At 48.6% G+C, this 14,692-nt stretch overlaps 5 protein-coding genes across 5 annotated transcripts; 4 read left to right on the top strand and 1 right to left on the bottom strand.

The window, feature by feature from the left end:
* Window positions 1–5,371: 5,371 nt before the first annotated feature.
* On the bottom strand, window positions 5,372–6,918 carry PG985_010446 (uncharacterized protein; the record flags this gene model as incomplete). The annotated part of the gene is made up of 2 exons (XM_066830214.1): window positions 5,372–6,700; window positions 6,730–6,918. The coding sequence occupies 2 exons, from the start codon at window positions 6,916–6,918 to the stop codon at window positions 5,372–5,374; spliced, it is 1,518 nt and encodes a 505-aa protein (XP_066680896.1).
* Window positions 6,919–8,460: 1,542 nt separating this feature from the next.
* PG985_010445 (uncharacterized protein) lies at window positions 8,461–11,504 on the top strand (the record flags this gene model as incomplete). Its single annotated transcript, XM_066830213.1, has 3 exons — window positions 8,461–10,260; window positions 10,350–10,580; window positions 10,641–11,504. The coding sequence occupies 3 exons, from the start codon at window positions 8,461–8,463 to the stop codon at window positions 11,502–11,504; spliced, it is 2,895 nt and encodes a 964-aa protein (XP_066680895.1).
* A 648-nt stretch (window positions 11,505–12,152) lies between these two features.
* Window positions 12,153–12,651, top strand: PG985_010444 (uncharacterized protein; the record flags this gene model as incomplete). The annotated part of the gene is given in 2 exon segments (XM_066830212.1): window positions 12,153–12,373; window positions 12,393–12,651. 2 exon segments carry the CDS (start codon window positions 12,153–12,155, stop codon window positions 12,649–12,651), a joined length of 480 nt encoding a protein of 159 aa, XP_066680894.1.
* A 571-nt stretch (window positions 12,652–13,222) lies between these two features.
* On the top strand, window positions 13,223–13,691 carry PG985_010443 (uncharacterized protein; the record flags this gene model as incomplete). Its single annotated transcript, XM_066830211.1, has 3 exons — window positions 13,223–13,351; window positions 13,411–13,557; window positions 13,608–13,691. 3 exons carry the CDS (start codon window positions 13,223–13,225, stop codon window positions 13,689–13,691), a joined length of 360 nt encoding a protein of 119 aa, XP_066680893.1.
* A 231-nt stretch (window positions 13,692–13,922) lies between these two features.
* PG985_010442 (uncharacterized protein) lies at window positions 13,923–14,490 on the top strand (the record flags this gene model as incomplete). Its single annotated transcript, XM_066830210.1, has 2 exons — window positions 13,923–14,336; window positions 14,398–14,490. 2 exons carry the CDS (start codon window positions 13,923–13,925, stop codon window positions 14,488–14,490), a joined length of 507 nt encoding a protein of 168 aa, XP_066680892.1.
* Between the last annotated feature and the right edge of the window lie 202 nt (window positions 14,491–14,692).

Below are 14,692 nucleotides of genomic sequence, written 5' to 3'. Positions count from 1 at the left end.
AAAGATATAAGGATGGTATCGTAGTTAAGATAGTTAAAAAATATATTAATTTGTTTAATTACTCGATGGATTTTAATTTTTTAAAAATCGTTTTTTTTTTTTTTTTTTTTTTATTAAAGATATTTTTTTTTAATTAAGTTAAACTTTATTCTTTTTTTTTAATTATAATATAGTAATTATTTACGTTAAAAGAAGAGTAACGGTTTAATTTTAATAATAAAGGTTAATTAAATAAATTAAGTTAAAGGTGTATATATTAAATTTATAGGGTAGTAAGTAAGGGCTTAATAGTGGTGATATATATAATATACTTATTTTTAATGGGGGAATATATTAAATAAGGGGAATTAGTTAATTAGTATTAGCGTAATATTTATACGATCGACTTTATATTATTAAAAGTGTATATTTTATATTAAATTAATAAAAATTAATTAATTATTATAGAAATATTTTATATTCTATATATACTTTTTAAATAATTAAATTATATTTCTTTTATTAATTAATCCTTTTTTCAATTCGATATTAAATATTCTCTTTCTTTTTTTTTGTATATATCGAAGTTATTTCCTATTATATATGTAATCCCTCGTTTAATTATATTATTATTAATGTATGTATTTATATTAATTTTTTATTTTTTATTTTTAGGGATTTATTAGAATTTAAGAATATGGTTATATATAAAAGCGGTGGCGTATATAAGTAATTTAATTGTTTTAATACCGAAATAATTAAGGTTTTTAAAATATTAAAACTTCCCTTTCTATTTATTAAACGTTTTTTTAATATAATTTCGAAATATGAAATAATGTAAATTAAATAATTTTTTTTTATTTACGGTTATATATTCGTTTAACGATGCTTTTTTAAATAGTATCGTATATTATAGTACGGCGTTAAGAGATATTAAGAGTTCGTAAAATCGGTATTTCCGAGTAAATAATAACCTTTTTATATTATTAATTCGTTTTAATTAGTCATTAATATAAAGATACGACTATTATTAGCTGAACCTTTTTAATTAGTTAATAGATATATAAAGCGTTCCTATTAATTAATTATAACGAGTATATTAGTATTAATTTATCCTTTTTAGTCTCTCTACCGGCTTTATTTATTATTCATAACTTTAAGGGTAAAATAAATATTATTAATAGTGTTATTATATTGTTAAAAGTATGGGTTAAACTTCTTATTTTTTTATAGCTTAATAAGAAGGTTAGGAATAAAGCTATATTTATTAAAATCTAATTAAATATTAATTTATGCTTTTTTTATTAAATATTATAGCATTTTATAAAAAGCTTTATAGATAAAAGAAAGGTTTATTTTAAAGTTAATATATATCTTTCGAAAGGTGATTTTATAAGTAATAATAAGAAAAAATATAAGAAGTTTAATATTAATTAAAACTTTATTAGAAAAGTAGAAGCCGGTTTTAAGTAAGCGTTATTTAAGAATATTATAAATAGTATAATTTATATAATAAAAATTATAAAAGGATTTTAAAGGTTTATTAAATAAATTAAGTAAATAAAGTTTATATTAGAATTTATTATCAATAAATATATGGTTTAAAGGAAATTAAAAGAGGTAAGATTTTTACGTTATTAATATAAGATATTAAATAAGGTTTATAATAACTTATTTAATTATATAACGGCGCTAAGTTTGTTTCGCGGTAGATTTAACGTGTTTTAAATTATTTTAATATAATTAAGTTATTATAAGTAATAAAAGTTATATTATAATATATTTTCATAGTAGTATTAGTATTAATAAGGAAAAAATTAGTTCGTAAGGTATTATTTAAGGATATTTCGATATTTTATATCTTTTAAGGGTTATTTTATTATTTATTTTTAAATCGATAAGTATTAATATTATCGTATTAAATTTAATCGGCGTTAAAAAAATTAAATTAGTTAGTTAATTATTAAATTAACGTTAATTTAATTAGCTTTTTTAAAGCGTTGAATATAATGATATAATTAAATAGTTTCTTTAAATCTAAATATAGCTAATTAGTTAATTTTGTATTTAAATAAGCCGATATAGTTTAGAAATACGATTCGAATTTAATAGTTGATATAAATTTATCGAGGTTGTATACTTATATCCCCTAATTCCTATTTTATTTCAGCTAAGCTTATTGAAATGAAACACGGCCCTAGGCTGCTGCCACCCCCCGTACTTACCACCCCATTTTACACTTAAATCGCCGATTTCTCTACCTTTTTATCTTTAAATATTAATTTAAAATAAAAGAATAAAAATAAAATATAAAGTGATTTAAAAAACGATTTAAATAAAGTTTTAAATAATAATTATTTTAAAAATAAAATAAAATTATTACGATTTATATTAAAGTTTAAAAATATATAAAAAATTTATATTTTTATTTTTAAAATTTTTAAATAAATATATTTATAATTTTATTTTTAAAATTAAAAAACGCTATTTAATATATAAAATTTAATTTTAAAATTAATATTATAATATATATTAATTTATTTAATTAAATATTAAATTTTATATTAACAAATTCCTTTTAATTTATATATAATTAAATAAAACATTTTTTAAATTCTATATATAATATTTATTATTCTTAATTTATATATTTTTATATATTTTATTCTTTTAAATAAAAGTTTTATTAAATTATTTTTATTTTTAAAAATATTCTTTTTTTAAAAAAGAAAACTATAAAAAATGATATTTTATTTTTTTATAAAATAAAGAAAATTACTTTTTATAATTAGATTCTAATATAATATAATTGTTTTATTCATTATATTTATATATTATATAATTATAAAATATTATAATTTCTTTAATTAATTAATTAAATAAACAATATATTTTATTCCTATATATTATAAATTATATATTAAATTAAAAAAATGATATAATAAATAACTTTTATAAATACCTTTATGTTTATTTATTAAAAATTATATTTTTTAAACTGGATTTTAAATATCTATTTATTTTCTATTTTAAAAATAATAATTCTTTAAATATTTAATTATTTAAAAATAAATAAATTATTTTAAATAATAATTAAAATTTTATAAGTTAAATAAGTTATTTTTAATTAATATTATTTATATTTAACGATTTAATTCTTTTTTATTTTATTTTTTTAAATATTTATAGAAATTAAATTTAAATTTTTAAATATTAATTTTAAAATAAAAGTATTAAATTAAATAAAATTATTTAAATATTAAATTTTTAATTCCTTTATAAAAAAAGCGTTTATATTTATAATATTTAAAATCGTTTAATTTTATTAATTTTATTCGATTTTATATACGCTTTTTTATAAGGAAAGGTCGTATTTTAAAAAGGTGGCAACTGCGGGGTGTAGCAGCAGCCTGGGGGTTGATCTTATAAGTCGAGGCTCAAGAAGAAACGACGGCTCGTAATCATCCTAAGATATGCCCACATAATGCACCTCAGGGGTTGCTGTTATCCCCAATGCAAACCACCCATTTCCATCAATGATACCTCCAACCTTGATCACATGCTTTTTGTAGAGCCAGCTGGTTGGAAGGCCGAAAATGGGCCCATATGTCCAAAATGACTTAGGCATGACGCTTGGAGGATATGCGGTCAACTCTTGTCGTCTAGCTGTCCTCCTTGCCATTGAGTATTTCGTTATGTCGTCAAATCCATAGCTGTGCCATGACAGTGAAGGAGCAAGTGCGCTTCACGTTGGCGACAGTCTTTCGTTCATTCGTAAGATGTGTGTTCTCATGTTGTCGCTATGACACCTAAACACCGCCATCCATGACGGCGGAGTCTTTTCTCACGGACTCTGGTGTGCGGCTCTGGATTAAGAAAGTTATGTTAGCTCAGTTCCTTTTGGGGGATAACATGTGTTGGCTTACTTTGACGAATTGGCCATAGCCGTCCATAGGCATAGCTGAGGCGCCCAAGATGAGCATAACCGCCGCGATGCTGAGTGAGAACTTCATGGTGAAATGGTATGCGGACGAGTGTTTGTGGTGTTTGCAGTCGAAGTTGGGAAGTGTTACGGGTTGCTGCAGCAAATGCGAGAATATGTTTGTTGGGAGAAGAGAGAAACCGGACGATGAGTCTTTTCAAGTCACGGGCTGTCACAACCCAACATACCCGTGCCGCCTCTTATATTTACAACATCTAATCTCGAAGAAGCCTTTTTTTTCTTCTTCTCTTCGGCTGGACCCTTCGAGGCCCCAGGTCGGGGTCGATCTCAACCCAAAATGGCCAAGAACCCACATCCCAACACCCTTGTCGGCTCTCCTGGCGGCGGCACGGGTGGACACGCTCATTTCCAAACCCGCGCGCAGGTGCCAATTCAACGGTTTTTTAGCAGAGTGAGTCCATGCTATCAAGTATGGTTCACGATAAAAATAAGTTAAGCCGGCCCACATGGCGCCCGCAACAACGCATTGGCGAAAAAGGCCGGGTTCCGAGGCGTGCCAGGCACCGCCCTTCTTTTCTCCCAGCATCCTGACTCGCTCGCCTCGACATGGGCCAAAAGTCTAGGTTGCCGATTCCAGAAGCTGGCTCCGAACGGTACCGCCAAAGTGGTGCTATCTGTTTCTACCGGATTGGGCCTGGATAGACCGCTACAATCTGCGAGTCTCGGATGTTTTTCCCTTCGCCAGTTGTGGCCTATTCCCATTGGCAGGAGGTTATTCCCGTCGCGGGCCGCCCTGAATACGACAAAGCACAACCCGCGTTGGCGGTGCAGCAGTGGGTATATCCACCAACGGTTATCCACACTCAGAAGAAGTTTCTATCGTCGCTCAGCCACCCTGGATAAAGGTGAAACGGGTAATATCGTGAACCTTAACTTGAGCAAAGCTTTGCAGCATACCCCGTGCGAGGTTCCTCTATATAATCCTGACAGTTCCTCCGAGTCATTGACTACTCAGCCTCTGTCCCGACAACTTTCAGCCCTGAATTGAATAAGCATGTATTCTCTGCGCTGCCTTTGAAGAGTCTTTGCAAGAGGTCATCGCAGTTCGTGACACATTTGAGAAAGATCCTTCAATGCACGAGACGCGTTGAATCAGCGCGTATGCTATTGACAGAAATAGCCGCAGCGCAGCACCATGGACATAGTCGCGCTTTTGTCTTCAGATAGATTGAGGAGGATGAATGGAGGCACAGGTAGATCACCGTCACATCGCAAGTGGATTGCCCGAAGATCGTCTCTGGATGCTACTATTTCGGGCATGAAACAAACAACTCTATTTACGGCTCATGAGCCTCTGTAGATCATCTTGTCTTTGTCACGACGTCGTCTACTGGTTCTTTGAAGTGTGACCACCCGCCAAGGGGATACTAACATCCTAGGCCCAACCCCTCATGCAAACCCCGTGGCCACGGCCCAGCTCACATCCGCATTAAACGACCCCGCCGCGTCAAACGCGTGCACGCCGCCGTTGCTCGAAGCGTACCCCCCGTTGTTGTAGTGCCGCAAATAGCGCGTCGGGTATCCCCACGCCCGTACCGACACCGTCCCCTGTCCACTGAGCCCGGCCCCGGTGCAGAACGTGGCGTCCTCGCGGAACTGCTTGGACCCGTCGCTGGTGGCCACCCGCAGCTCGAAGTCGTAGTGCCGCAAGTAACTCCCGGGCGCGTCGCGCGCCTCGAACGAGTAGCACTGCCCCCCGCTCGCCGCCGCCAGCCCCGTGCGCACCGTCCAGCTGGCCTGCCGCCTGAGGGCCGCCGCGCTCGAGGCCGTGACGACCTGGGTGTTGACGGCGGCGCCCGCGTGGGCGAGGTAGCGGGTGTCGTAGCCGGCCGTGGTGGCGCGCAGCGAGACCGAGGACCCGACGGGCAGCGCGGGCCCGCCCAGGGCCAGGGGCGCGACTGCGTAGCCCGCGGCGACGACGTCGGCCTGCACCGCGTTCTCGGTGGCGTCGGAGGGGTAGCCCGTCGTCATGACGCCCTCGTAGAAGGTGCCCTGGGCGCCGACGCTGTTGTCGCCGCCGATGCCCAGCACGATGGCGCCCTCCTTGCTCATGGGGTTGTACCCGGCCGCGTTGGGCCGCGCCCCGTCGTAAAAGGTCGACAAGCCGCCCGACGCCGCGTTGGCGCCCCGGATCGCCCACCGGTTGGGCCCGCCCTTGACGACGGCGGTCAGAAAACGGTGCGAGATGGACGGGTCGCCCGTGTTTTGTTTCACGTTAGCGCCCGAGAACAGGCCGTTCTCCAGGTCGGCCATGATCCAGGGCCCGCTGCCGGCGCCCGAGCCCCAGACGGTGTTGTCCCCGAAGTAGATGGTCTCCATGTGGCCGTTGCCCGTGTCGCGGCTGTTGGTCTCGGCGTTGCCGTAATCAAAACAGCAGCCGTTGTTGTAGTGCGTCCCGTCCAGCACCGCGTACATGCCCTCGGCCTCGTCGCGCACGGCGCTGCCCGAGCCCCGGTTGTTGCGGTACCCCGTCCCCGGCGACACGAAGACTCCGTACGCCCTCTGGCCTTTCAGGGTGACGGGCGCGCCCACGGCGCTGGCCAGGTTGTCGTAGCCGTTGGCCTCGGGGCCCTGGAAACCGCCCGGCGGGGCCTGCGTCAGGTGGTTGCCGCGGCCCGACTGGTCGTAGAGGACGCTGATGAGGCAGGTGGTGCCGGCGCAGAAGGTGTCCTGGGCGGCCGCGTTGGCGACGCCCCCGCGGCCAGGGGCCGGATGTCGCTCGTGGCCCCGTCGGAGCCCCGCCGCACCTGGTACAGCGCGCCGCTGAAGGCGCTGTAGAGGGCCCGCGTCGTGCTGTGCGCCGCGATGCACGGCGTGCCCCCGGACGCGTAGATGTCGCAGGGGGCCGCCGCCACCAGCGAGCTGCTCGTGGCCGCCATTAGGCTAAAGGCGAGGGCGCGGGCGCGCCCGTTGCGGCGGATGGGTCCGGGATGCATCTTTTTTTCTTGGCTCTTCTTGGTGTGTGGGGAAAAGAATGCTTGGGCAGAGTGATCAGCACGCCTAGAGAAGTGTCCGATGGGGGAAAGCTTGACTGCACTGCAGACCAAGGAATGACGAGCCAGCGTCGGCGGGTTCTTATAAGACGATGGATGCTCCGCCTATCTGCTTTTCTTCTTTGCAACTTCTTTCTTCATCAACATCCGTCCGCCCGCCCGGTCGTGTATCGCACGTGCTCCTGTGCCGTTTGCCGGATTCCTCCAATCGCCATGAAAGGCATGCCCGTAAACGCGTGCGAAGAATCAGCTATTGGCGGTGAGTGATGGGGAAACAGGCTAGAACACCCGATCGCAAAGCGAGTCGTCGAATTTCGTGGGTTGTAGCGAACTGGCCTCGTGACCCGATGCCGCTGGATCCAGAGGTGGAATAACACGTTCCGTCGGCCGCCCACGCTATAGCACGAGAGGGGATATAGCCGGATGGAGAAGGTAGCATGGGGGGTGCCCTATTAGCGCCGCATCCAGACCAGCACCACGGTTTGATATACATGGTCGTATCATGCATGACTCGAGTCAAGCTCCCCTTTTAGCACGACCGCGGCCCCTCGGGGTGGTAGTCGTTGCGGCGCTTCCTGATTCAGTAGCTGGCCATCCTCTAGGTCCAATTGCGGTGGTGCGTCACCATCCCTGGAAGCGTGCATACCGTGCATATGCCGGAAGCCTCTGGGGAAGGCCCTTGCATAATCCGATTGGGCGCGGGTGGGTCCCCACTGTCTAGAGACTGCCGCAATATGTGTCGCTCGTAACTGTTTTAACCACGCTCAAAGTGAAATCTGCCCATTCTGGTATGAAGAATAATACAGCATCGTATGGGCAAAGACCGTCAACGCCAGCACAGGCAAGAAAGTCGGGTGCTAAGAATACACAACCTCATCTACGAATAGATCATTTGACACTCTGTCAGATCTAGGGCACGCACGAGGGAAAATGCTTTGCGCCACGATGTTCAGTGTTCATTTTAGCTTGGTAGATCATGCATCATGGACAAATTGGATACTGGTTCTGCATCAGAATATACATACACACAAAAGGTTGTATGTGAGGGCGTGTAGAAGTAATTCTGGCCAACGTATAATTACACGGCGCGGCTACCGTACGTAGCAAAAGGGAGTCATCCAATATCAGTCCTGTGCCACCTGGACGATCTCAAATAGCATAATACAACAAATCACGAAAACAGTATTGATGGCCAAAGGAAATACCACCAACTGTCCATCACCTGAAGATGAATTGGCTGCAGACGGGCCCGGCACTGTGTAGTCTTCTTTGTGTCGAGAAAATGAAAGCCTTTCAGGGGTATGGCGACTGGCCGCAAGCGGATCAGACAGAGTATACGGATGAAAGAACATACTACACTCACTTGATCAAAGGGCGACAATTAAGTCCCCTTTTTACCAAACACCCGTCCAGAGAAGTGGCTTCCAACCTAACTTTTACAGTGTCATCAAGAAGACCCAAACCTAGCTAGATATAAATCGGAATATGGCTCCGACCCCACCACCCCCAAGGCAGAAACTGCCAGATGCCGACCTCATCCTCAGGAAATGGAAGAGGTTGCGAGCTTTTATGCGCTCGCCCGCCGCACGTGGCGAGCTGGTGACGAGGTGGATGCGCCAAGGAAACACCCCCAAGGCTCGGACCGACGCACGCGGGAAAAAGAGGAAAACCCTGCGGAAGGCCTGGGCGGACATGCCCCGGTGGCGCTACCCCGAGTACGAGGGCCTGGTTTCCTGGAGACCGGGCCGCTCCGAGAACGAGGAAGCCACCCTGGAGGAGCTGGTGGACAAGAGCGTCAACCAAAAGAAATTCTGGGAGAGCAGGCTGGACCGCGACAAGGCGCTGTGGGGCGACTACAACGTGGCGGCGCTCATCGAGAGCCCGGCCCCCCTGTTGGAATTGGTATACAGCCGGGCCGTCACCAGCCCCTCCGTGTTCCTCCGAGCCGACTCGGAGAAAGCGGGCGTCCCCGCGTTCCGGAACTACCACTTCCCCTACGATTTGCAACTCGACCAGCAGCCCGAGTGGGCGACGGTAAAGGACGATGCCGACGGCGGCAGCGGCACGTACGGCGACCTCTACCAGGCCGACACGGAAGATGGGCGGTTGCAGCTGTGGAAAGACGGACTGTCCGCCCGGGAGGTGGCCGAGCTCAGCATGGAGATCCAGGCCAAGATCTACAAGTTTTTGCCCGACCTCTGCGAGCTAGTGGTCGGCAGCACCCACTTCAACGCCGCCATCAGTGCCTCGGCCGCCGTGCCCGAGGACGCGCCCATGCCGGACATCGAGGACGACTGCGCCAGGTGGCGGCCCGTGCCGCCCGACGGCGACGCCTCGGACGACGACGCCCGGGTCCAGCTGGAAGCGTACCTGCTCGAGTGCAAGCGCCTGCAGTCCTTCCGGCACCCGGAAGCGGTCGACTGGGAGTTCATGAAGCGGCTGGCCGACTCGCGGCTCATGGCGGCCCGCCGGGAGCTCCTGGGGCTGCGCGAGGACCCCGACAAGTTCCTGGCCGCCCTCCAGGAGACTTGGGACCGCCAGGCCATCGGCCAGATGTCGACCATGTTCGTGAACGAGTCGATAAACCCCGAGACCGGGGACGTGGTCAGGGAGCCCCCCGAGCAGTGGGAACAGCAGGCGTTCCAGGCCTCGGAGCGCGAGCTGGGGCGGCGGCTGACGCAGGAGGTGCGCGACGCCGTACTCACGGCGGTGCACAAGTACGAGTGCTGGAGCCACATCTTCCGGCTCGTCGTGGCCATGCAGGCGCGGTGGCCCGACTACGAGCAGTACCGGGCGGACCCCAAGAACCAGAAGAACGTCCACCCGGAGTGCGAGCAGACCTTCTGGATGCTGCACCGGATGCTCGAGAGCACCGAGATGGAGCTCGAGGAGCGCAACCACAAGCTGGGCTGGCTGCTGGCCGGCCACCCCCGCTTCCGGCCCTACTTTGGCCGCTTCGTCGGCTCCTTCAAGGGGCAGCTCGGGGAGCGCGCCATGCGGCTCATCATGTTCCCCACGAAGGAGGACCCCGACTGGGACGACACGGAAAGCCCCAAGACGATCAAGATGCTGGCCCGCATCAACGCCCTGTTCTCCCCGCTCGAGGACATGTACGAGCCCACCAAGATGCTGGCCGAGTCCATCCTCGACTGCAGCCGCGCCGAGGGCGTCGAGATCATGCCCCTGACCCGCGAGTTCGCCGAGGACCTCATTGCCAAGGGCTACATGCACAGGGAATTCGAGCGGTGCGCCATGTTTGAAAAAGTGTACATGGACATAAGCGGGGTGAGTCTCTTTTTCTTTTTCCTTTTTTTTTTCCGTCACCCACCAAAAGCGGTTCCGGGTAGATTCCCTGCTGACGAACGGCGAAACAGTTGAAGATGGGCGTCAACGAGACAAAATATACAAACCGCGCGAGCGAGTTGCTGGGCAAGATCGTAGATCTCAAGGACCTTCGCTATACCGGCAACGACTTCAGGACGGGCCCCTGGTATCCTCTCGTCAAGGCGGTGAGGACGTGTATCGCCAGCGGCCAGTACCTGCGACCCGAAGACGTCACCACCCCGGAGCAGAGACAAGCCAACATCCAGATCGAGGAGAGCCTGGTGAGTGGAGAATAGCACGAATCCACAAAGGCGTTACTAACCCGGGCCGTGTCCCTCTAGGCGGCGTTTTGGGAGCAATTCGACAAACTCATCGCAAACCGCTCTCCCCTGCCGGACTACACAAAGACACTTTTTGACGAGGCCGTGCCCCTGAGCTCCGTGGAGGAGGAGGAGGAGCCACAGAAGGAACCCACGCCCGAGCCCGAGCCTGAGCCTGAACCCGAGCCCGAGCCCGTGCCGCAACCCTTGTTGCCGAAACAACCACAACAGGCGCCATCACCGCCATCATCATCACAGGAGCCGCCGCCACCGCCGCCACAGCCCGTGCCTGCACCAGAACAGCCCGCGCCGCCCCCGCAAGGACGACGCCGCCGTCCCGCCCCACCAACCTACGCGCAGCGCGAAGCCCGCGAACGCGGCCCCGGCCCCGTTCCCGTCCCCGCCCCCGCCGCCGACGGCGGCGACGACGACGACGAAGAAGAGCTGGCGGCTCGAGCCGCGGGACCCAAGTCGAAAGAGACGCTGGCGGTCGAGGCGAACCCCGTCATCATCGGGCAGCGGCGGGCCTGGGAGACGCTGGAGCTGCTGGTCAAGCCGACCGTCACCAAGAACGAGCGGGCGCAAAAGGTGACGTGGAACGAGATCGAGCGCGCGTTCAAGCACATCGGCTACAAGCCCACCATGACCCAGGGCAACGGCTCCAAGCTGCGCTTCGAGCCCGGCAAGGACCTCCAGGCGCGCGGCTTCACCACCGCCCTCGTCAAGGACCGGCCCCACGCCGGCGGCAACACCCAGTACCCCGTCTGGATGGCGCGCGTGCTGTGGCTCCACGACCCGGCGCATGGCCTCTTGGCCAAGGGGTGGACGTTTGCTTGCTTCAAGTACGTGCAGGGCGGCGGGAACAAGGGGATTGTAGACATGTAGGGGGTTGGATGGGCTGTGTATGAGGCGTGGCATGCCAACTGTTTTACTGTATGTTAGGGTTGACGTTATGTAAATGTGTTAGGCCAATGGCGATTTCCAATGAGCCTGAGTTTATGTGATAACATGGCTCTTGTCTGCCAATACAGGGGTGGGATCCCAAACACTTAATCTATAACACAAAGGTATTGTGTGTGGTCGACACAGTAATACTGTTCAATGATTTACAGTCGCACTGTTCATGGCTGCCTTGTTACAGAGTCTTGTATATAATGGATTGTCCCCCAGTCCTATCTGCCCTTTCACCAGGCACAAGCCACCCGAGCAAATTACGATTTGACCTCAACAACTCATTACCAACGCCAATCACCAACCGACAAGATGGGCCTCTTCAAAATCCTCTTCCTCCTACTCGTGCTGTGGTGCCTGTCTCCGATCACAGCCGTCTGATTCGGGACTTTTACCGAGGCCGACTCGCATCATGTTGCCATGTTCCACTGAGTTTGTCAGAAGCAAACGCATACTTAAATATTTAGCCAGCATAAAGAGCGCCCAGCCACTGACGTAGTTAGTCAAGATGGTCTTTGTTAGACCATCTATTCCATTGTAATCGACAGACTAAATACCGGATTGCTGCTCCGAGCTGTCACTATGCGTTCCCTGTCTACATTGCTTCTTCTGCTAGCCGTAAACCCAGGGGAGTGTTTTCCGTCGCTCGTCAAGGACAGAGATGACAAGATATCCCCGCCACAAAGTCCCTCGGAGTCCGAAGCCATCCCCTTGGCACCGGCCCCGTTGCCTGACAGCGATTCCTCCACCAAGACCCCGTCATCCTGTAACTACGGCTGGCCGACCCTACTGGCGCCGATCGTGTCCGTCGAAGCCTGCCAGAGCTATCTCGCGGGCCCCGACGCGGCGGCCAACTGTGCAGTCCCGCCACCACCAATTGGGGAGGATCCAAAGGCCCCCCCGCCGGCATACATTCATCTACGGCACCTCCAGCGCCTGCCGCGACGTGGCGACGGCTGTGCAGTGGATCCTGGACGCGTGCACCGTCGAGGGCGAGGTGGCGGGCCAGTCGCCGGCGTTTAGGAACGGGGATCTGATCGTGGTGGTGCAGCAAGGGATCTACTTGAACTTGACGGCCTAGGGGGTATACGCGGGGTTCTTGTATTCACGTTGGAGGGTCGTCGGCATCCCCGGCATTGACCCAGACGAAATTGTGGTTGGCGGTTGAATTAGAGACGAGCTAAGGGAGGCTCCTTGGCGAAACGCCCGTCCGATCTAGCGAGAAACACTGCTTTAAATTGGACGAAGCTAAAAAAGGAACCCCGAGTACCCTTGCTAGTGTAGGGACCTGCAGCTGAAACCACTGCTCATTTCTGAAAGCACAGTAAGCACATGAATCCAGCCTCGCCATTGAGATGAGGTTTACGTCGATTTAGCATGGCGGAGGATCTGCTGTCATTACGCAGGATCCGCTATTGGGGCTGCCCCGGGCTTGGCAGCGACTGTAGGCGGGCTAATTATAGGACGCTGATTGCTTTTCCGTTTCAACTTTATTGTAGCTCCAGAAATGGGTTGCCGGGTCGATCCGTGGTCCAGTCAGCCTTATGCCCAAACTTTGTATAAGTAGGTAGGTCCGGAGTGTCTTCATTGACTTTGCCAGGAGTGTCGTCAACATCGCATCGATCTTACTCCCTTCACGCTCTACCATCATAATGCATCTCGCCGCTGTTACCACCGTCGCAAGCCTGCTGGCTGTGGCCGCCGCCACCCCGGCCAACCTCTTTGCCCGCCACGCCGAGTGCACCTACTCCGCCGTTGAGGGCGATGTCCAACGCCAAGGAGTAAGTAATGCGCCGGAGGCCCTTTGCTCGTATCAAACCATGCTAACCCCCATCGACAGACATGCAAGATGGGCAACGGCGCAGCTGGCACCGAGGCCGGGTTCTGCGAGATTCAGGGCCTAGAGGGCGTGTACGGCTGCGACTACGCCTGGCGCAACACGGCCAAGATGAGCGCGTGCGGCGATGCGAAACGGTCCAAATACGCCGTAAGTGAACCTCTGCCATTGTTTCGGAACGCCTGCTGATTTGCGAAAAGTGTCAGAAAGACGGCGACCCCTGCTGGGCGTACGCTTACAAGGAGAACCCCAAGTTGAGCATCATCCACTGCAGCAACAAATAGTTGGATGCGAATTAGATATCATCTAGCTTACAGTAATGAGAAACGTTTTATCAACTCCAAATCAATTGCGCGTGTTAGTTGATGCAGTGGATGACATCATAAGTGACCGGGACATTTTACCAAGCGGGGCCGACTCTGGGAAGTCAACATCCCGCTGCTCATGACACATGATAACTAAAAGAAAGACGACGCCTTCTTTGACTGTATTCCCACTACGATCTTTTCTCAGCAATGGCATCTCCCAAACTGATCCTGACGCCGCTCGCCTCCCTGCGCGTCTCCAAACACCAAATCCCCGCGCACCACCGCATCCCCAACACCTCGATCCAGCAAAAGCCGCTCCTGCACTACCACTCCGCCTTCTCGTCCGAAGACACAGAGACCAACATAGCCTCTTCTATCGAGTCTCATCTCAAATCGGTAGGCGTCGTCGACCCCCAGTGGCGCTACACCATGTACAGCACCACCCACTTCCACAGCACCACCCACGAGCTGCTGTGCATCGCCCAGGGCGGCGCCCGGCTCTGCTTCGGCGGCGAGGCGAACCCGGGCCGGGTGGAGGCGTCGGTGCGGAAGGGGGACGTGGTGCTGGTGCCCGCGGGGGTGGGACACCGGCTGCTGGAGGAGGAGGAGGGGCGGGGAGGGGTTCGAGATGGTTGGCAGTTATCCGAAGGGGTGCAGTTGGGACATGTGTTACGGTAAACAGGGCGAGGAGGCCAAGGTCGAGGGGATTCGGAGGCTGGCTTGGTTTGAGAAGGATCCTGTTTATGGGGATCAGGGGCCGGCGCTGGATGTTTAAAGGGTCGATGGTGATCTCGTTTGTGAGTCCTAGGTACACAGAACGAATAAGATGCTGTTGGTAGATGTGCCCAAGTTCCCAAGCAATCCAATGCCGGCCTTCAAAAAACATATGTACCCAACTCCGTCTGCTCATCGCTCGCCCTGGTTCAATTGAGTCATAACGCTTGATGTCTTATCGTGAGAATGGGAAGTTGCAAGAC

The sequence above is a fragment of the Apiospora marii genome, assembly GCF_038362585.1.
Source record: "Apiospora marii strain CBS 49790 chromosome Unknown utg000007l_segment0_segment0, whole genome shotgun sequence".
NCBI lineage: Eukaryota > Fungi > Ascomycota > Sordariomycetes > Amphisphaeriales > Apiosporaceae > Apiospora > Apiospora marii.
Note: the sequence above shows the minus strand (reverse complement) of the source record. Positions and strands in the feature narration are given on the sequence as shown.